The 23,414-nt window shown below is 42.1% G+C and overlaps 1 protein-coding gene across 3 annotated transcripts in view; it reads right to left on the bottom strand.

Annotated features, from left to right (window-relative positions):
• The window catches only part of TERF2 (telomeric repeat binding factor 2), a 37,459-nt gene extending 14,525 nt beyond the window's left edge, over positions 1 to 22,934 (bottom strand). Inside the window, exons 1-6 of one of the 3 annotated variants that reach the window (XM_016188820.2) lie at positions 22,524 to 22,934; positions 22,329 to 22,424; positions 20,852 to 20,982; positions 9,256 to 9,342; positions 7,546 to 7,692; positions 2,604 to 2,710 (exon numbers count right to left, since the gene is read on the bottom strand). In XM_016188820.2, the coding sequence (XP_016044306.1) occupies positions 2,604 to 2,710; positions 7,546 to 7,692; positions 9,256 to 9,342; positions 20,852 to 20,982; positions 22,329 to 22,424; positions 22,524 to 22,902 (947 nt within the window). In that variant the 5' untranslated portion in view covers positions 22,903 to 22,934. The remainder of the gene's footprint in view (positions 1 to 2,603; positions 2,711 to 7,545; positions 7,693 to 9,255; positions 9,343 to 20,851; positions 20,983 to 22,328; positions 22,425 to 22,523) is intronic. The other 2 variants (XM_060185232.1, XM_007524586.3) reach the window with 2 other exon arrangements.
• Positions 22,935 to 23,414: the final 480 nt, after the last annotated feature.

The following is a 23,414-nucleotide window of genomic DNA, read 5'->3' as shown; positions in this document are numbered from 1 at the left end:
TGGAGAGAGGAGGGGAAGACAGAGGGGGAGAGAAAGACAGACACCTGCAGACCTGCTTCACCACCTGTGAAGCGACTCCCCTGCGGGTGGGGAGCTGGAGGCTCGAACCGATATCCTTATTCTAGTCCTTGGGCTTTGCATCATGTGTGCTTAACCCACTGCGCTACCGCTCAACTCCTTATTTTTGTTTTTTAATTGAACTGCCAACATTCAAAACTTTGGAAATCTCAACAACAAAATGGTTCCAGTGGTAGGTAGTGTTAGACTTTCTAGCTTGTCTCTCCTTTTTGCCTCATGTGAAACTTTTATTTATAATAAAAAAAAAATCTTGTATCTGAACATAAGTTTGGGCACTCTTAGACATTCTTACATAGCAGCAGTCACAAGAAACTGAAAAGTCAGCCCTATCTGATTTGCATATCTACACATTCAGCTGTGTAAGGGCTGGGCAATGGTGCACCTGGTTAAGCACACATATTATCACACACTCCACTGTGTTATCCTAGATTCACTCTACTCTATATTTTCTTATTTATTTCCCTTTTGTTGCCCTTGTTGTCTTTTTATTGTTGTTGTAGTTATTACTGTTGTTGTTACTGATGTTGTCATTGTTGGATAGGACAGAGAGAAATCAAGAGAGGGGGGAGAGAAAGAGAGACACCTGCAGACCTGCTTCACCGCCTGTGTAGCAACTCCCCTGCAGGTGGGGAGCCAGGGGCTCGAACCAGGATCCTTATGCTGGTCCTTGTGCTTCGTGTCACGTGCACTTAACCCGCTGTGCCACATGACTCCCTCTTTTTATATTTTCTATTATAACCCCAACAGCAACTAAACTTGTAGTGATCTTGGGAATCTGATTCACAAGTCTAAACACAGCTTCCTGAAAATACTGAGATTAGGTATCCTCCAATAGATAATTTTGAGACAAGGAGAGAAACAGAAATATAAAGAGCCTTTGAGAATTAGTCAGAGGGGCTGGGTGGTGCACCTGGCTAAGTGCACATAGCATAGTTCAAACCCTGGTCCCAACCTGAAAGGGGAAAGCTTCATGTGTGGTAAAGTGTTCCTGTATGTGTCTCTCTGTCTCTGTTCTCTTTCTTCCTTCGCTGTTTCTATCCAAGCAATAAATAAGATATTAAAAAAAAAAAAAAAAAAGAAAGAGTCAGGGACTTCTGTCAGGGATCTTTTATCCCACCTTCAATATTCTTATTTTCTCGGGGATAGACAGCATAATGGTTATGCAAAAAGCTCTGAAGTCCGAGGTTCAATCCCCTGTACCACCATAAGCCAGAGTTGAGCAGTACTCCAGTATAAACACACACACACACACACACACACACACACTCGTTTTCACAGGGGGGTGCTCTATAATTCCCACAGCACCTTGTATGAGTAAACAATTGGTATGGTAGGGGCTGGGGAGATAGCATAAAGGTTATACAAAAGACACTCATGCCTGGGTCTCTGAGGACTCAGGTTCAATCCCTAGCACCACTATAACAAGAGTTGAGCAGTGCTCTAGTCTTTCTTTATCTCGCTCATTAAAAAAAAAATAAATTGGGAGTCGGGCTGTAGCACAGCGGGTTAAGCGCAGGTGGCGCAAAGCACAAGGACCGGCATAAGGATCCCGGTTCGAACCCCGGCTCCCCACCTGCAGGGGAGTCGCTTCACAGGCGGTGAAGCAGGTCTGCAGGTGTCTATCTTTCTCTCCTCCTCTCTGTCTTCCCCTCCTCTCTCCATTTCTTTCTGTCCTATCCAACAACGACAACAACAATAATAACTACAACAATAAAACAACAAGGGCAACAAAAGAGAATAAATAAATAAAATAAATATTAAAAAAAAAATTAATTAATTAAAAAGCAATGCTTTTGTCTTCCTCACTCCCTCCTCTTTCATCCTCTCATTCTCATATAAACAGACAAAAAAAATTAGCTGATCCTATTCCAAAGAAGCTAATCTTTTTTTTTTTTTTAAGATTTTATTTATTTATTAATGAGAAAGACAGGAGACAGACAAAGAACCAGACATCACTCTGGTACATGTGCTGCTGGGGATTAAACTCGGGACCTCATGCTTGAGAGTCTAGTGCCTTAGCCACTGCGACACCTCCTAGACCACGAGGCTAATCTTTTTGTTTTTTAATTTTTTATATTTATTCATTTATTCCCTTTTGTTGCCCTTGTTTTATTGTTGTAATTATTATTATTGTTTTCATCGTTGTTGGATAGGACAGAGAGAAATGGAAAGAGGGGGAGAGAAAGATAGACACCTGCAGACCTTCACCGCCTGTGAAGCGACTCCCCTGCAGGTGGGGAGCCGGGGGCGGGGGCTTGAACTGGGATCCTTACGCCAGTCCTTGTGCTTTGTGCCACGTGCGCTTAACCTGCTGCGCTACCACCCGACTCCTGAGGCTAATCTTTTAATGAACCACTCCAGTGTTTCACCAACAACCACAAAAGGCATCCAGGGCAGGGGAGTTAGTATAATGGTTATACAGAGACTATCATACTTGAGGCTCCAAATTCCCAGGTTTAATTCCAGCACCACTATAGCTAAGCAGTGTTCAGGTAACAAAACAAAACAAAGGCCATCTCTCTCACCTTTCAGGTTCTCTCACTGGCTTTTCACTAGGCTCTGGCGCTGGCTGTTTATCTTCCTTCACTACAGCTGAGGCAGCAGACTCAGATTTCAAAGCTTTTTTTGCCATCTGGGAAAGGAAGGATATCATCAGGAAGATAGGAAGTCAAGTTTTCATCACAAACATGGTATGCAAAAATATAGTTAACAAATCCAATCTGGGCATTATGTTAGAGGACATGAGGAAGGAGAGAACTTAACAAAAGTTATCTTGGGCGCCAGGCAGAGGCGCACCTGGTTAAGCGCACACATTACCATATGCAAGGATCCTGGGTCAGCTCCATATCTGCAAATGGAACACTTCATGAGCAGTGAAACAGGACAGGTCTGCAGGTATCTATCTTTCTCTCTCTTCTTTGTCCCCCCCTGCCCCCAACCCCAATTCCCTCTGTCCCATCAAATAAAATATAAAGAAAAAAAAAAGCAGAAAAAAAGTAGCCGCCAGAAGTGGTGCATTAAAAAAAAAGTTATCTCAAACTTCCTTTTATTTTTTTCCCTTCTTCAAAAACTGAACCAGTTTTCTACACAAAAGGAGATCTCAACTTGGTGACAGCCACCTTGCTATTCCATGAAGTCTTTAAATGTTAGACAATAAAAAATATGATTTTTCTCTATTATTACAATCTTATCCCTTACTTATTTTTACTAATTTTTAAAATGTTATTGCAGAGAGATGGGGAGCTTGAATCTGGGTCCTTGCACATGATATAACATGCACACTCAATAGTGTGCACCACTGGCCCAGCCGCCCTAATTTAATTTTCTAAGTCCCAAGCACATTTTTGGGTAATGTCAAAATGTCTGATCCCAAACTTGGGATAGCTAGTGCTTATGTGTCTTTTAGTTTATGTGTGAAGCTTTTTATGGACTGGGGAGGTGGCTTTGTAGTAGAGTATTTGCTATGTACATGTGAGGTACTGGGTTCAATCCCTGGTAGCACACAAAACTGGGGAGTACTGTTTTGGTCTCTTTTTTGTCACCCAGGTTTTACTGGAGGCTTTGTGCTGGTATAATTTCATTACCCTCAGAGGACTTAATTATTTTTTTAAAAAGATTTATTTTTTAATGAGAGATTGAGAGAACCATAACATTACTCTAGAATGTGCAGTGCCTTGGACTGAACATCGGACCTCATGCTTGAGCACTCAAGTTTATCCTGCCACCTCCTGGGTCACTAAAAAAATTTATTTGTTTGGGGTTGGGTGGTGGCACAGCTGTTTGAATGCACACTACCATGTGCATGGACCTGAGTTTAAGTCCCTGGCCCTGTTACACCACATGGGAGTATTACAGTACTGGTGCAAGCTTTGGTCCTACATTCTCTCTATATATATATCTGGAAAAGCCTTCACTGGAAGCAGTGAAGTTCCACTGACAACCAAAAAATTAAAATATACACATACAATTTTATTTTATATTTGTGTCGTTAATCTCTGGGACTCGGTGCCTACACTATGAATCCACCGCTCCTGGAGGCCACCCCACCCTATTTTGTTGCCCTTGTTGTATTTATTGTTATTGCTCATTGTTGTTGGATAGGACAGAGAGAGGGTCAGGGAGTAGATAGCATAATGGTTATGCAAACTGACTTTCATGCCTGAGGCTCCAAAGTCCCAGGTTCAATTCCTTCCATAAGTCAAAGCTGAGCAGTGCTCTGGTAGTTAAAAAAAAAAAAAAAAAAAAGAACAGAGAGAAATGGAGAGAGGAGGGGAAGACAGAGAGGGGGAAAGATAAGATACTTGCAGAGCAATTCCCCTGCAGGTGGGGAGCCAGGGGCTCAAACTGGGATCCTTACACCGGTCCTTGGGCTTCTCACCTAGTGTGCTTAACCCGCTGCGCTACTGCCCGGCCCCCATAAATTTTAATTTAAAATTTTTGAGTGTATTTTCAGAGATATGCTTTGCCTTATTAACAGCTCTCTGAAATGGCCCTGAAGGTGGTGCAACAGTAGTGCTGGACTTTCAAGAATGAGGTCCTGAGTTTGATCCCTTACATTAGTATGCCAGATTAGTGTTCTGGCTCTCTTTCTCTCATTAATAAATAAATCTTAAAATAAATAAATAATAAAAATTAAAACAACAAAAAAAGAGGGGGCAGGGTGAACACAGCATAATGGTTATGCAAAAAAACTTTTATGTCTGCTGTTCTAAGGTCCCAGGTTCAATCTCCTGGACCACCATAAACCAGGGCCGAGCAGTGCTCTGGTAAAAAAATAAACAAATAAAAACCTCTTTGAAAAATCCTTACTTTGTGGTCTGGGAGATAGTACAGTGGATAAAGCATTGAACTCTCAAGTATGAGGTCCCAAGTTCAATCCCTGGCAGCACATATACCAGAGTGATGTCTAGTTCTTTCTCTCTCTTCTTTCTCATTAATAAATAAATTAAAATCCTTACTTTTACCATAGAAAAAGCTGTAAGTACGTGGGCTGATTTTGCTTTCTAGCTCTAACTGCTCATCTGCTTCTCTCTGGATGAAGTTTTAGATACTTCAAAATGATGTGATATATTATTTCAGATATATGTACATATTATGTGATATCTTGTGGTATCACAAGAACTGAGAGTTCTATTGTTATACGGAATACAGTAGCAGGCTATTTTCTAGCTACTTGGAATAGAAAAGTACTCAAGGTCAAGCTCAAGTATACCAACACTTGTTCCTTGAATCTTCCAAACTAGCTGCTTTACCAACACTTCAAGGTTTGCCAAATTACTGCTAGGATCACTGACACTATTTTTATATAGGTCTTGCAGATCTAGTGTTAATATATGTCTAATATACCTTAAAAATTCTAGTTTGAACAAAAATATCTTCCTGGGGACCAGGCAGTAGTGCAGTGGGTTGAGCGCTTATGGCGCCAAAGTGCAAGGACCACCATGAGGATCCCAGTTTACAATACCAGCTCCGCACCTGCAGGGATGTCACTTCACAAGCAGTGAAGCAGGTCTGCAAGTGTCTATCTTTCTCTCCCCCTCTCTCTTGTCTTCCCCTCCTCTCTCGACTTCTCTCTGTCCTATACAACAATGACAGCAATAACAACAATAACAATGATCAACAACAAGGGCAACGAAAGGAAAAAGGTGACCTCTAGGAGCAGTGGATTCGTAGTGCAGGCACTGAGCCCCAGCAATAACCCTGGAGGCAAAAAAAAACATTTACCATGGTACATTGCCCCCCCCAACAGGATTATGGCTGGATGCCAGTACTATAAATCCATGGCTCCTGACAGCCATTTTTTCCATATTTTTTTTTCTTTTTGTGCCTCTAGTGTTATTGCTGGGACTTGCTGCCTACACTATGAACCCACTGCTCCTGGAGGCCACCTTTTCCCTTTTGTTGCCCTTGTTATTTATCATTGTTGTGGTTATTATTATTGTTGTTATTGCTGTAGTTGTTGGACAGGACAGAGAAATGGAGAGAGGAAGGGAAGACAGAGAGGGAGAGAGAAAGTCACCCGCCTACCTGCTTCACCGCTTGTGAAGCGACCCCCCTGTAGGTGGGGAGCCGGGGGCTTGAACCAGGATCCTTGCACAGGTCCTTATGCTTCGCACTTATGTGTTCTTAATCTGGTGCAATACCACCTGACTCCCTCTGTTTTATTTTTATTTAACAGGACAGAGAGAAACTGAGAGAGAACGGAGGGACTAGACACCTACAGATCTGCTTTGCTACTTGTGAAGCACTCTCCCTGCAGGTGGGGAGCAGTGTCTTAAAACCAGATCTTTGTGCGTGGTGATATGAGTGCTTAACCAGGTCCACCACTGCCCAGCCCCCACCACGGCACATCTTCTAGGACAGACTGGACCCTAATTACTGCATACACTGTCCAGAGTCTCACTGCTTCCATTTTTAATGTTTATATCTTCATCTCTCATCCAGTTATGTTGTCTTTCTTTCTTCCTTCCTCATTATTTATTTATTTATTTATTTATTTATTTATAACCAGAGCACTGATCAGTTCTGGTTTATGGTGGTGCAGGGGATTGAACCTGGAACTTCAGAGCCTCAAGCATAAGTCTCTCTGCATAATCATTATGCTATCTACTCCCCTCTTCTATCATCTTTATTTATTTATTGGATAGGGACAGCCAGAAATTGAGAGGGAAAGGGGTGATAGAGAGACCCCTACAATACTGCTTCACCACTTGCAACTCTTTCCCCCTGCAGGTGGGGACCAGAGGCTCAAATCTGGGTCCTGCATACTGTAATATGTGCATTCAACCAGGTGTGCCATCACCTAGTCCCTCTTCTTTCTACTAACATCCCCACCATGCAACATCTAACAAACCACTTTATTTTCCAAACTTAAAAATTTGTCTCCTTTGGGAATCACCATCAATTTTGAGTGAATGTTCTAGTTTAACCACACAGATTAATTACATATAGAGTAGAAATAAAACAGCGAGAGCTGGCATATTCCATTTGTTTCTGGAAGGATGTCTGTTGTTTTATATTTAAGGCATTAAAGAGGATAGTATATATAGTGGCAAGTCTTTTTTTTTGCCTCCAGGGTTATTGTTGGGGTGCCTGGACTATGTATCCACTGCTCCTATAGGCCTTCCTCCCCTTGTTGTTGTTGCTGTTATTGTTGTTGCTGGACAGGACAGAGAGAAACTCAAAGAGGAGGGGAAGACAGAGAAGGGTAGAGAAAGATAGAGACCTACAAACCTGCTTCATTGCTTGTGAAACAACCCCCCTACAAGTGGGGAACTGGGGGCTTGAACCAGGACTGTTGCAGTGGTCCTTGTGCTTCTTGCCATGTGCGCTTAACCTGGTGAGCTAACACCTGGCCCCCTGTAACGTCTTTTCTATAGAACTACTCTTTTCACTTTTTTTTTCTTTTCATTTCTAAAAAGAAATGAAAAGAAAAAAATCATAGTTCTAGAGAAAGCCTAGGCCTACCGTGAGGAGGTAAGGCTCTGAGTCATCCAGGTGGCTCTCCAGGAAGCGTAACATTTTCTGTTGAAAGGTCTCGTAGGAAAAGTTCTGGATAACAGGATGGGCCAAATTCTTTTCACGGATAATGTTCAGGAGATCACTTCTCAGCTTCTATACAAAGAAACAATATTTGTGACATGAGAAAGGAGAATTCCAGTAAAAGTTCAATGATGATGAGTCAAGACAAAGTATTATCAGAACTTTCCCAGCACTATCAGTAGAAATCACTGGCACATACATGAAGGAGGCTTACCACAAATAATTATTCAACCAATTATAAATCAGCCACATGGTTCCTTTAGATCTGAGGCTCTAAAATAATTTTTATGTTTACATAATTTTTTTGTTTTGTTTTTGTTCTATCAAGATAAAGACAGGAAGGCAGAGAGGCAGAATGAAAGAGACTACAGCACCAAAACTTCCTTCAATGTGATAGAGGTCAGGCTTAAGCCTCGGTCCTGCACAAGGCAAAGCAGCACACTATCCAAGTGAACTATTTTTCCAGTCCTTATATGAATATTAATATTTTTTTATTTGTTTCCTTTTGTTGCCCTTGTTTTTTTGTTGTTGTAGTTATTATTATTATTGTTGGATAGGACAGAGAGAAATAGAGAGAGGAAGGGAAGACAGAGAAGGGGAGAGAAAGATAGACACCTGCAAACCTGCTTCACTGCTTGTGAAGCGACTCCCCTACAGGTGGGGAGCCGGGGGCTCAAACTGGGATCCTTACGCTGGTCCTTGCGCTTTGCATCATGTGCACTTAACCCGCTGCACTATCGCCTGACTCCCATGAATATTAATATTTTTAAATATTCTCAAAAAACAACCAAAATCTTATGTACTGATACAGAATCATCTCCAAGATGTACACTGAAAAAAAGCAATTTATAACATGCTCAATTTTGTATATGTAGAATATGCTCACAGATGTGTATCACAAAAGCAGGACAAATGGATATATGTGTACATCTGTACACATACAAACTTATTTATTTACAAATATATATACATAGACTATCTCTGAAATGACAACATACACACAGAAAAAGAATGAAATGGCTGAATCAGAGGTAAGAGAATTTTCATTAAGCTCTGATCTTTTCATAAACTAGAATTAGCACTGATCAGCTCTGGCTTAGGTGGGGCTAGGGGCTGAGAATTTAAATTAAGGAAAAAAACAAGGGAATCAACAGAGGTGTTTTTTTCCCCAGTCTTACCAGAGTATTGCTCTGGTTTACGGTGATATGGGACTGAATGTGGGACCTTAGAGCCTCAGGTATGAGTCTTTCTGCACAACCATTATGCTATCTCCCCCAGCCAACACAGCTTTCCACACTACAAAAATAGGAGTTAAGTCCTCACTAAGGATGACTTCCAAGTCTACAAGGATCAGCATTTATGTACATAAAGTTAAAAGTATTATAAAACGCCTTAGCTTAGTACTTGGTGCTGATTGCTTAAATGTCTTTCCACAAACTAGACAGAAATAGGGTTAAGTAAGCAATTTATGTAAAATATCTTAAAAAAAAAAAGACAACATGCAAAATGTGATTATGTAGAAAACATTTCTGACAAAGAACCCTTAGCCTATTATACCACAAAAAAAAAAAGAAAAGAAAAAGAAAAAGGCAATGAAATGATTTAGTCATTGGAGCAAGAACATATCAAATTTACCTGTGTAGTGGGGTCCTTGGACATATGTTTTTTCAAAATCTTGGAGGCTTTTTCAAATTCTTTGTTTTTGATACAAATAATGACAGCCTACAAAAGGGGACATTTTTAAAATCGTTGTAATGACAGGTGTAATTAGAATATTAAATACAAAACTCTACTTAAAAGTAAAACTGAGTCTCAGGCGCACAAGAAGTTTTTTTCTCATTTTATTAAATTACTGAACTTAATAGAACTGGAAACTCTCCATAGAATTTCAACATTATAGTGGATTTTTTTTCTCTTCAAGACTGATACAGAAAAATATGATCTCCTAAACCATAGTCTTTTCACCCAATTTGAATACGGCCTCTTAAGGAAAGCAAAAAGAATAGGATTCAACCCAGGCCCCTCTAATTTCAGATCCTCAGAACAACAGGTTCTGTTAGTTTTAGATGCAAATGCTTTGATATACAGGAAGGGGAAAATAGCGGGGACTGCCTCTTGTAACCATAAATTCCAGATAGCAATTCCAGTCGAAATACAGAGGAAATTACTGAGATGAAATAGTAAGCCAGCTCATCCACAAGCAGAAAAGAAAGGTATCAGGTGGGACGAGGAAGTCTATCATCCAGTCTATCAGAGTCCTTCTGGAAAGAAACGCACATGGCAGCAGGGGAAGTGGCTCAGAGGTAGAGTCACTAGGTAGAGTGAATTCCTGGGTTTGATCCTTGGCACTGTATATGCCAGAGTAGTATGTTGCTCTAATATATATATTCCCACTTGGAGTAATCTAATAGGCTAAATCTTATCTCAAAGAGGTATAAAAAAACATAACCTTTCTTATTTTTTATTTGACAGGACAGAAAAATTGAGAGGGGAAGGGAGATAGAGATACCTGCAGACTTGGTTCACTGCTTGTGAAGCATCCCTCCTGAAGGTGGGGAGTGGGGACTAGAACCTGGGTCCTTGTGCATGGTGATATGGTGTATACCACCCAGCCTCCAAAATATACCTTTCTCTCATACACATAAAGGGAAAATTTTTGCATCAGCATTTTCACTTTTTTTTTTTTTTAAGAAATGAGAAGGCTAAGAGGAGAGAGAGAAAAAACCAGACATCATTTTGGTACATGTGCTGCCGGGGATTGAACTCAGGACCTCATGCTTGAGAGTTTGTTGCACCACCTCCTGAACCACAGCATTTTCACTCTTTACAAGCAAGAATTTAAGGAGATACAGACTAAGAGGGAGCAAAGTCATATAGAACAAAAGAACTTGGGTCAAATACTTCTGAATACCAGGCATAGCCATTAGTAAGGAAGGAAAGTAATGGTGTAGTAATAGTATAATGGTACTAGAACTTGGTTAGACTTAAATACATAGAGGTGTAATGCTGTACTTTCAAAATCTATTTCATAAACATATATACATATATACTCATACATATATATTCACTGCCACCCCTATGTAGATCTATATTTGTATGTTTTATTTCACAAGGTAGAGGTCAGAGAATCACTCTGGTATATGCGGTGCTATGGATCAAACCCAAGACGTCAAGCTTGTAAGTCCTAGGTCATCTAAAAAAAACATTTTTGTTGGGGGGGTTGGGTGGTAGCACAGCAGGTTTAGTGCACATGGTGCAAAGCACAAGGACCAGCATAAGGATCCTGGTTCAAGTCCCCAGCTCCCCCCCTGCAGGGTGGTTGCTTTGCAAGCAGTGAAGGAGATCTGCAGGTGCCTATCTTTCTCTCCTCCTCCTCTCTCAATTTCTTTCTGTTCTATCCAACAACAGTTATAATAATAACAACAATAACAAGGGCGTGCGAAGTGCAAGGACCGGCGTAAGGATCCCGGTTTGAGTCCCCTGCTCCCCACCTGCAGGGAAGTCGCTTCACAAGCGGCGAGACAGGTCTGCAGGTATCTTTCTCTCCCCCTGTCTTCCCCTCCTCTCTCCATTTCCCTCTGTCCTATCTAACGACAACAGCAATAATAACTACAACAACAATAAAAAAACCAGGGCAACAAAAGGGAAAGTAAATAAAATACAAACAAACAAAAAAAGGGGAAAATAGCCTCCAGGAGCCGTGGATTCATAGTGCTGGCACTGAGTCTCAGCAATAATCCTGGAGGCAAAAAAAAAAAAAAAAAAAAAAGGGCAATGTGAAGGAAAGAAAATTAGAATAAAAAAACAACTTTTTTATTTGGGGGGTCATCATTGGGGTTTCACCACTCTGGAATGACTTTTCCATATATACAGAGGGAGAGAGGAGAGAGAGACAGAGATTAAGAAGCAGAGAAAAGTGAAAGACCACAGCACTAAAGCTTCCTTCAATGAGGTGGGGGTTGGGCTTGAACCAGGATCACACACATGGTAAGACAGTACACTATCCAAATGAGCTATTTTTCCAGCCATGAATATTACTTAAAATATTTATGAGACTGAAAGAAAACCAGAGTATCACTCCCACATATAGGGTGCTAGGAACTAAACTCAGGACTTCATGCATGCAAATATAACACACACTGTGCTACCACCTGGGCTGCCTAAAATTTTACAATAGTAAACCAATAAAGTTTGCTTTGAAAATAAACAAAAGGGGGAAGTTCCATTCCTGTAGTGTCTGTACCTGAAACAAAGCGAATGAAAGTCAGCACAAGAGTGGTTACATTGTGCATGTACCAGGCACCACAAAAAAAAAAAAAAAAAGAGAAACCCCACAAAAACTTCCTTTGTGTTGCTCCCCTGTGGTCACACTTTCTCTCATGCTTAAACCCCTGGTCACCTTTCACTGTTTCATCTCTTGAAGGTTCATACATGGTGTCTGATATGCATTTTTTTTTTTAAATGAAGCCCGGGAATGAACTCAATGTCTTGTGTACATATAATGACACTACTGAGCACCCTCCTGAGGCCAACATTTTCATTCTTCAGAGTTAGGGGGCAGTGAGAGACAACACAGTACCATTCAACTATCCACAGTGCTCACTCCATCATGTAGAACTTTGTGCAAAGATGTAGGTTCAAGGCCCCAGCCTTCATTTTCAGTAGGGAAACTTTCATGAGTGGTGAAACAGTTCAGCAGGTGTCTCTCTCTCGAGATTGCCCTTTCCCTCTCCCTCTCAATTTCTCTCTCTCTCTTTTTTTTAAAGACTATTTGGGCTTATCAAAGTTTTCGGTGATTAGAAATACAGATGCCATAGTGCTCATATATAGGTTCTGGTATAAATATAACTTCTCATTTCTCTAAGGTAAATCCCAGGGGGTGGGGAGGACTGTTAAAGTAAATATTTCACTTTCTTTAAAAAAGGCAAAGGGATGCATTGGATCGACCTTCTCATGGTGCATCCCGTGAGTACCCATTTATTGGGGAAACTGACGATCCTTCCTAGCCGACTGAATCCACATGGATTCCAGTCACTTTCAAAGCCAGCAACAAGCAGACATCAGGCTCAGCCTGATGCTGTTGACTGGCTACGGAAGAAGGGCAAACGCTAGAAGAAGAAAAAAGGCAAACTGTTTTCCTAAGTGTCTATACCATTTTGTACTTCACTTTGTACTCCACTCAGCAACAAGTTTCAGTTGCTCCACAATCTATCACTTGCTATCATTTTTAAAGTTTTAGCCTTTCTATGTTGAACCCTCAAAGAAGAGGTGAATTCAGTCCCCCAAATTGCAGGTAGTGGAGTGATGCTCTGCTTGTCTCACTCTCATTAATAAACTATTATTATTATTATTATTATTATTATTACCACCACCAAAGCACTGCTCTGCTCTGGCTTATGGTGTCTTGAGGGATTGAATTTGGGACCTCTGGAGCCTCAGGCATGAAAATCTTTTGCATAACCATTATGCTATTTCCCTCAGCCAATAATTTTTTAAATTTGCTTCCCCCCTTTTCTTGCCCTTGTTGTTTTATTGTTGCTGTAGCTATTATTATTGTTGTTGTTATTGATGTTATTGTTGGTTAGGATAGAGAGAAATGGAGAGAGGACGGGAAGATACAGAGGGGGAGAGAAAGATAAGAGACATTTGCAGACCTCCTTCACCGCCTGTGAAGCGACTCACCTGCCGGGGGCTCAAACTGGGATCTTAAGCCAGTCCTTGCACTTCGTGCCACGTGCACTCAACCTGCTGCGCTACCACCCAACCCCCGCCAATAATTTATATATATATATCCTCCAGGGTTATTCTGGGGCTTGATGCCTGCACAATAATCCACTGCTCCTGGAGGCCATTTCCCCCATTTTGTTGCCCTTGTTATTGTTATTATTATTGTCATTGCTATTGTCGTTGGATAGGACAGAGAAATGGAGAGAGGAGGGGAAGACAGAGAAGGCTGAGAGGATAGACACCTATATACCTGCTTCACCTGTGAATCGACTTCCCTGCAGGTGGGGAGCTGGACGCTCAAACCTGGATCCTTAACCAGGTCCTTGCGCTTTGCATCATGTGCGCTTTACCCCCTGCACTACTGCCTGATACCGTCCTCTCTCCATTTCTCTCTGTCCTAGCCAACAACAACAACAGCAATAACAACAATAATAAGCACAACAACCTTAAAACAAGGGCATCAAAAGGGAAAAAATAGCCTCCATGAGCAGTGGATACGTGGTGTAGGCACCAAGCCCCAGCAATAACCCTGAAGGCAAAAAAAAAAAAAAAAAAGAGAGAGAGAAAAAGTGTATTTTTAACTTATTTATTTTGATATGATAGAAACTGAGAGAGAAAAGATAGAAAAGAAACAGAGAGAAACCTGTAGTACTGCTTTGCCATGCCTGAAGCTTTCTCCCTGCAGGTGAGGACGAGGGACTTGAAACTGGGTCCTTGTGCATGGTAATACATGCACTTAACCAGGTATGCCACCACCTAGCCCCCACCAATAATTCTTTCTTTAAAAAAAAAAAGTAATAAAAAAAGATTAGCAATTTAAATAGGTATGCCTAGTATTAACTGTGGACTTTTTTTTTAATATAATCATTTCTTTTTAAAGAAAAATAATGATTTAAAGGGCAGTTGTCACATGGTAACTTTTTAAATTGTGGTCTCATTTCCCTGTTGATTAAAATTATGTTGAATGTGATGTTTCACGGGCTTATCTGCCATTTGTCTGTGTATATATACACTCTTTTAAAAAAATATTTATTTATTTATTGCCTCCAGGGTTATCACTGAGGCTCTATAAATCCACTGCTTCTGGAGGTTATTTTTTCCCCTTTTGTTGTCCTTGTTTATCATTATTATTGTTGTTCTTGGTATTGCTGTCGTTGTTGGACAGGACAGAGAGAAATTGAGAGAGGAGGAGAAGACAGAGGGGGGTGAGAAAGACACCTGCAGACCTGCTTCACAGCTGGTGAAGTGACCCCCCTTACACACACACAGGTGGGAAGACAGGGACTTGAACCAGGATGCTTACACTGGTTCTTGTGTTTCATGCCATGTGAGCTTAACCTGCAACACTACCACCTGGCCCCTTATTATTTTTTTTTTAATGGTGGAATCACCATTAAAAAAAAAATTATTGTGGTCCGGGAGGTGGCGCAGTGGCTAAGGCACTAGACTCTCAAGCATGAGGTCCCGAGTTCAATCCCCGGCAGCACATGTACCAGAGTGATGGCTGGTTTTTTCTCCTCCTATCTTTCTTATGAATAAATAATTAAATAATTAAAAAATTATTTATTCCCTTTTGTTGCCCTTGTTTTACTGTTGTTCTTGATGTCATCATTGTTGGATAAGACAGAAACGGAGAGGAAAGGAGACAGAAGGGGGGGGAGAGAAAGACAGACACCTGCAGACCTGCTTCACCGCTTGTGAAGCAACTCCCCTGCAGGTGGGGAGCCTGGGGGCTCGAACCAGGATCCTTACACTGGTACTTGCATTTTGCGCCACCTGCGCTTAACCCACTGCACTACCTTCTGTCCCCCTCAAATATTTTATTTATTAATGAGAAAGATAGGAGAGAGAAGAACTAGATATCACTCTGGTACATGTGCTGCCAGGGATTAAAATCAGGATCTTATGCTTGAGAGTCCAATGCTTTATCCACTGTACCACTGTATATATATTCTCTTGTGCTCATTTAAAAAATAGATTTTCTTTATGTATTTTAGACATAAGTCCTTTATCAGATATGTGATTTGCAAATATTTTCTCCGTGATGTTTATATGGGTCTATTTCAGGGCTTCTATTCCACAAGTCTGTGCTGCCTACAGTTTAAGAATTTATAGTAGAAAATAAATAAATAAATAAATAAATAAAAAGAATTTATAGTAGACCCTAAAATTAGGCAGTAAGTACTCTAATTTTATTTTTTTTCAGGTTTATTTTTTAAATTAATGTTTTATATTCGAGTGCTCTAATTTTATTCAAACAAATTGGTTATTTTAATTCTTTTGTCTTCCCATATGCATCTATATCTATACAAAACCCTGTTTGTGAATGGAAGTATACTAGATTAATCAACATCTTAACTGTATCAGATCTTCCAATTCATGAACATGGTATATCTTTCCAATTAGATCATCCTACTTTGTCAACATTTTATATTCCCCACATATAGCTCCTACTCACATTTTTCTAGACTTATTCCTATTTTCCTTTTTCTTGGAACTGCGTAAGTGGCATTGTATTGGTAATTTCATTTCATATTATATTGCTACTGTTTCAAAATGTGATTGATTTTTAAATGCTGATCCTATATCCTGCAGTCTTGCTAAATATACTCAGTGTAGCTTCCCCCGCCCCCAATTCCATGGGATCTTCTTTTTTTTTAATATTTATTTTCCCTTTTATTGCCCTTGGTTTTTATTGTTGTTGTAGTTATTATTGTTATTGTTACTGATGTTGTCATTGTTGGATAGGACAGAGAGAAATGGAGAGAGGAGGGGAAGACAGAGAGGGAGAGAAAGACAGATACCTGCAGACCTGTTTCACCACCTGTGAAGCGACTCCCCTGCAAGTAGGTAGCCAGGGGCTCGAACTGGGATCTTAAGCCAGTCCTTGCGCTTTGTGTCACCTGTGCTTAGTCTGCTGCGCTACCACCCAACTCCCCCATGGGATCTTCTAAGTTGAGCCTATATACTATAGGCAGTTATACCACCTGCAAATAAGGGCAAATAGTTTAGAGCTCTGACAAGATCCCGAAAACTGGCAAAGATTCCAAGAGGAGTTTTTATAAATGATCACTAGTCCAGGAGGTGGTGCAGTGGATAAAGAAATGACTACTAAAAGATTTAATGGCTACACATGAGAAATTGAGGTAAATTAATAAATTGAAGAGAAAATGACATAGGATCATTTAATAACTAGGAGATCCAAATAATTGTACTCCATCTATAAAATGGATCTCAATACTCCCCACTTCCTGCATCAATTCCATTCCACACAATAATACAGAGCTGGTCTGATCTGTGCATATAGCATATGACAGAAATGATAAGTCACTTCCAAGATTGGTTATAGAAGATGGTAGTGACTGTAGCATCTTAAGTTTCCACTCTCTTGGATCACATGCCTTATGAGAGGAGCAAGCTACTAGGTGGTGTGTAGCCCCACAGATCAGAGAGGAGCTGAAGTTTTCAGCCAACAGTCAGAGAGGAACTGAGTCCTCATAACAGCCCTGTGAGTACACATGGACTCATGTGAAATACCACAGAAACAAATCCTTCAGCCTCAGTTGGGTCTTGAAATGACCCTAGCAGACAGCTTTGAATAAAAACCTCGTAAGAGATTTAAGCCAAGTTTACTTAGTTAAACTATTGACTAGAACTAAGTGACTGACTGTTGGAAACATAATATTTATTTATTTTGACCATCACCAGGGTTTCACTGCTCTGGTAACTTTTTCAGAAAGAGACAAACAGGCAAAGGGAAAAAAGAAAAAGACCGGGGAGTCGGGCGGTAGTGCAGTGGGTTAAGTGCACATGGTGCAAAGCACAAGGACCAGTATGAGGATTCCGGTTTGAGCCCCGGGCTCCCCACATGCAGGGGAGTCACTTCATAGGTGGTGAAACAGGTATGCAGGTGTCTGTCTTTCTCTCCCCCTGTCTTCCCCATCTCTCTCCATTTCTCTCTGTCCTATCCAACAATGACATCAATAACAACAACAATCACTACAACAATAAAAACCAAAGGCAACAAAAAGGAATAAATAAATAAATATTTAAAAAAAAAAGTGGGTCGGGCGGTAGCACAGCAGGTTAAGCGCACATGGCGCAAAGCACAAGGACCAGCATGAGGATCCTGGTTTAAGTCCCCGGCTCCCCACCTGCAGGGGAGTCACTTTACAGGTGGTGAAGCAGGTCTGCAGGTGTCTATCTTTCTCTTCCCCTCTGTCTTCCCCATCTCTCTCCATTTCTCTCTGTCCTATCCAACAACAACATCAGTAACAATTAACAAGGACAACAATAAAACAACGGCAACAAAAGGGAATAAATAAATATTAAAAAAAAAAGACCATAGCACTGATGTTTCCTCCAGTATAGTTGGGGACTGGGCTTGAACATGGGCCACACATATGGATTAAGTGCACTAGCCAAGTGAACTACTGTGCCAGCCCCAGTACTTATTGTTTAAGATACTAAGTCTCAGAGTAATTTCTTTAGCAGCAATAACAGTAATGAAGTATAACGAGATCTGGTATCTGGTAGAAAAGCAGAGGGAAGTCTACATTAAAAAAAATGTTGGCTATTTTAAAAAAGTTTTTGGGTGTTATGTGAGGGGCTTACATGTGCAATTTTATCTCAGCAGGCTGACTTCTTTTTCAGATAAAGAGACAGAAAGAGACCAGAGACACCTTAGTACCGAGATGGAAGAGTAGAGGATGGAGAATCTCAAATTTCCTCCAGTATTGGGAATCTGATTTTATTACACGCTCTGTAAATTTGGAGGAGGGTGATGTGGTTTTTGAATATTTATTTATTTCCTTCTTTTGTCCTTGTTTTATTGTTGTAGTTATTATTGTTGCTGTTATTGATGTCATTGTTGTTAGATAGGACAGAGAGAAATGGAGGGAAGAGGGGTGGACAGAGAGGGGGAGAGGGGAGGACAGAGAGGGGGAGAGAAAGACACCTACAGACCTGCTTCACTGCCTGTGAAGCAACTCCCCTGCAGGTGGGGAGCTGGGGGGCTCAAACCAGGGTCCTTAGGCCGGTCCTTGTGCTTTGCACCACATGCGCTTAACCCGCTGTGCTACCGCCCAACACCCCTCTTCTTTTTTTAATGGTACCTATGCACCCAGCATCCAGCCAAGGGTCAGAAAGTCTGCAGTGCTAAGCAGATTTTTTTTTTAATTTAAAAAAATATTTATATATTTATTTATTCCCTTTTGTTGCCCTTGTTGCTTTATTGTTGTATTTATTATTGTTGTCATCGTTGGTGGATAGGACAGAGAGAAATGGAGAGAGGAGGGGAAGACAGAAAGGGGGAGAGAAAGACAGACACCTGCAGACCTACTTCACCGCCTGTGAAGCGAGTCCCCTGCAGGTGGGGAGCCGGGGGCTTGAACTGGGATCCTTAAGGCCGGTCCTTGTGCTTTTTGTGTCACCTGCGCTTAACCCGCTGCGCTACAGCCCAACTCCCGCTAAACAGATTTCTATCCTCCTATCCTCCAACTTCCCAACCTAGGATCCCATCCTTTTGAGGGTTGCTCTTTTGCAATTTTTTTTTAAAACTTTTTATGGGCAAAACAATGCTAACCTGTTTTCCCTTAGTCCTCACCTCTGCATCTGTAGCCACAGCCCCAATCTTGGTTACTGGAGAAAAAAGAAAAAAACCTATTGACTCCCATAGTCATTTTTACTTAAGTTTTTTTTGTGTTTTTTTTTTTTAACCAGAGCACTGCTCAACTCTGGCTTATGGTAGTGTGGGGGACTGAACCTGGGACTTTGGAGTCTCAGGCATGAGAGTCTCTTTGCATAACCATTATGCTATCTACCCCCGCCCTAGTCACTTTTACTTAATTTATGTGTTATTGGATAGAGACAGAGAAATTGAGAGGGGAGAGGGAGACAGAGAGACACCTATAGCCCTACTTCACTACTAGTGAAGCTTTCCCCTTGCAGGTGGGGACCAGGGGCTTGAACCCCAGCCTATGTACACTGTAGTGTGCATGCTTAACCAGGTGCACCACTGCCTGCTTCACCTGCCCATAGTCACTTCTATGTTTTATATAAAAATTAGTTCTAAAGGGCTGGAAGATACCTCCCTGTAAAGTGGTCCCGTTCCCCCCCCCTTTTTATGGGGTGGGGAGGTTAATGGTTTATAGGACAGTTGTTGACACGAGTACATTATCTCCTCTCTGTGATGTCTACAAGACACTCTCACCACCAACTTTGGCAGGGCAAGCATTTTGCCACACATTTTGAGCCCAGAAGCACATGGAAACACCATAGCATCAGGGGAAGCTGCATAGCTGAGGTCTCTTCCTCTTCATATCTGTGTCTCTCTGACAGTGAAGTAATGTGTTTTCTCCCTAACACAAAAGTATAAGCAAAATGGCAACTGTAAAGTCAGGGCAGGATATGAGTTTCCTTTTTTGTTTATTCAAAACAAAAAGAATAAAAAAGTTGGTCCAGAGCAGTGAAATGTGACACTGCAAGGCTCTGGCAAAACACACACACACACACACACACACACACACACACACACACACACACACAGAGTTCTACTACTTGAAGCTCCCTTGTGCTACGGACACAGACCCAAATTCCTGGACATTCCATAGCTTGCTTGCTTTCTTTTAAAATATTTATTTACTTATTTATTTCCTTTTTGTTGCCCTTGTTTTTATGGTTGTAGTTATTATGGTTGATGTCGTCATTGTTGGATAGGACAGAGAGAAATGGAGAGAAGAGGGGAAGACAGAGAGGGGGAGAGAAAGACAGACACCTGCAGACCTGCTTCACCGCCTGTGAAGCGACTCCCCTGCAGGTGGGGAGCTGGGGGGCTCGGACCGAGATCCTTACGACGGTCCTTGTGCTTTGTACCACATGTGCTTAATCTGCTGTGCTACTGCCAGACACCCCATAGCTTTCCTGTCAAGAACACTGCCTATATTAGTCTTCTACCACCACTGGTTTTATTTTTTCTGTACTGGCTAATTACCTCAGTACTTCAACTCCGTTCAAAGAAAATGTTCTCAAGCTTTCCTTTCTACATAGGATCACATGGAATAGCTCAGTCATCCCCACATTTACCAAAGTCCCAGCTATTCTCCTTGATTAAAAAAAAAGGGGGGGCAGTGGTGGTCAAACTGTAGAACAGAACAGTCACTTATAGCCCTTTCACCATGCTCCCAAGTGGAGTACATTTCTCCAAATGTCAACCTTCATTGCTGTCCCATTCACTATAGGCTATGGCCCCTCCTGCCAGGGTCACAAGGAAACTATCCATATCACAAAAGTCAGATACCTGTCATGAGTGTTTCTTTCTAAGCCTTGGGAGAGGAGTGGCTCCAAGACTGAACATCCGTGTTTGAGTGTGCCCACATGCTCTTTCCTCCCTGTTTCTCCTCCATCTCACCCACCTTCCAAAATAACCATTACCTCTACCTCAAAGACTTTTCATTTTTGTTAAAAGAAAAAATAATAAGTAAAAGAAATAAAAATAGAGTCTTACAGCCTCCTTGACAAGTTTTCTACTGGATTCAACCACTGCCTCTGTCAGTGTAAATTCCGTTTTAATCACCTCCAGTACATTGATAGCTGATTCCAGTGGTGTGAGCTCAGCCTCCATATCAAAGGAGCAGTCTAGGACAAAGCACAGTTTTCACTTTTAGGCTAATTTCTAAAGAGTAGAAAAGGTATGTCCAAAAATATATATGTATTTTTTTATCAAGAAGAAACATGCAAATATAGTAACATTTGCATTTAGTTTGTGGACACACTGACTGCAGGCTTTAAATAAGCATGTTAAGTATAGATTCAAATTCAAATCAGCACCCATGGGGGTGGAACAGTGGATAAAGCATGGAACTCACAAGCATGAGGTCCTGAGTTTGGTTCCCAGCTGTATCACAAGTACCAGAGTGATGCTTTGCTTCTCTTTTTCTTATATATAAATAAATACATGTTTTTTTTTTGTTTGTTTTTTACCAGAGCACTGCTTATCTCTGGTTTATGGTGGTGCGGGGGGGATTGAACCTGAGACTTGACAGAGCCTCAAGCATGACAGTCTGTTTCCATAACCATTATACTATCTGCCCCTGCCCCTAAATACATTTTTTTTAAAAAATTCAAACCAATTAATTAGTTTAATTTTTTACATTTTTTTATTTTTTAACCAGAGCACTGTTCAGCTCTGGCTTATGGTGGTACGGGAATTGAACCTGGGACCTTGGAGCCTCAGGCATGAGAGTCTATTTGCATAACCATTATGCTATCTACCCTCCGCCCAAAACCAATTAATTAGTAAATATCTCTCAATAAGTTTAAAGACAGGTAAACAATTACTTTTTTTTTTAACACAACCATTTGAAACTCAAATTTCAGGATGCATACACCCTCAAACAAAAACAACCAGAAACTGAAGCTTTGCTACAAACAGTTGTCAAATTCAATTCAGGGGAAAAAAAAAAGTGTTCATCCCCTGAAAACCAGTCTACTACTGGGAATAAGATGTCCATCTCAATTTCAAATAGCAAAGTTAGGGCGCGCAAGAAACAGGTGGGAGGGGGAGGAAAAGAAAGGAAGAAGGAAGGGAGAACAGAAAGAGCAGCCATGAGAATCTTAATTAGAAATAGAAAAGACATCCTAAAAAAAAAAAAAAGAAGACAACTGTGATAGAGAAACATAGTAGCGCACCCTAACCCAAAATCCTTCAGTTCCGGTTGTAAATTCGACAACAATGTAACCCCGAACAAGTCAGCCCAAAGGAGAACACACACACACACACACACACACACACACACACACACACACACCACACACACACACACACACACACACACACACACACACACACACACACACACACACACACACACACACACACACACACACACACACACACACACACACACACACACACACACACACACACACACACACACACACACACACACACACACACACACACACACACACACTAGCCATACCTAAATTTTCCCCTTCTTCTATGCGCGACAGACACTGCATGACCCGCAGCAGCCGGGAGACCGTGTGCTCCTTCCCCAGGGGCCTGACCAGTAGAGCTGGGGAGGAAGACAAGGTTGGCTCGGCGACCCCGACCCCGGGCCCCCCGCGCCCCCAGACCCGCAGCCGCCTTCCCCCGCCCCCTCCCCAAGCCTCACCCTGCATGATGTCCCGGATCTGCCTGAAGTCCCCGTAGCGGCTCCCCCGAAAGGCCCGCAGCGCCTCGTGGAAGTAGAACTTGAGCACCCAGCGGTTGACCGCCTCCTCCAGCTGGACCTCCCCCGCGCCCCGCTCGGCGACGCCTCCCAGCCCAGACCCGTGGCGACCCCGCCGAGTCTTCCCGCCACTGCGGGACGTCCGCCGGCCTGCGGCCCGCGCGCCGCCGTCGCTGCTCCCGCCTCCTCCCGCCATCGCGCCCGATCGCCGCGCAGCCTCCCCGCCCTCCCGGCCCGGCCGCTTCCTCGGCTGTGACGCCGATGGCTCACGCACGACGCCTGGGCCGGAAGCGGGGCCCACCGTCCCGGCTCCCGCGGCCATGATACGAACAGCGTTCTGAGTCGCCCGCGGGCTTCTGGGAGGGAAAGGACAACAGGCCCCAACCTCCTCTCGGACCCCGTAGTTCCCTCTGTGTGGACGGCAGTGCCTGCTGGGACTTGAAGTCCGAGCTCCCCGGGCAGCTCGACCACCCGGGGCTTACAAAAGTTCAAGTGTCACCGTGGCTTGATAATATGGAACACTGTATAGTACAGGTGCAGTGTCGTGCAGAAGATGCTGAAAAACAAATGCAATCAGCTGCTTAAACGCTTACAAATGTGACGTGTAACATATGTAAAGTCTATTAAGAAACTTTACATTATAAAATAAGCTCATGTGGTGTTGAGGAAAGCAGTCGTTGACTTGACCAAGAGGGCAGAACTCGATGAAGATGAAATGGAACGTGTAGTCACCATTATGCAGAATCCATGTCAACGGACAGAAGGATGTGAAGGGTGGAAAGTACTGTCAGGCCCTGGCCAATAATCTAGACAAGCTCCAAGAAGACCTGGAGC

The sequence above is a fragment of the Erinaceus europaeus genome, chromosome 2 (assembly GCF_950295315.1).
Source record: "Erinaceus europaeus chromosome 2, mEriEur2.1, whole genome shotgun sequence".
Classification (NCBI taxonomy): Eukaryota; Metazoa; Chordata; class Mammalia; order Eulipotyphla; family Erinaceidae; genus Erinaceus; species Erinaceus europaeus.
Note: the sequence above shows the minus strand (reverse complement) of the source record. Positions and strands in the feature narration are given on the sequence as shown.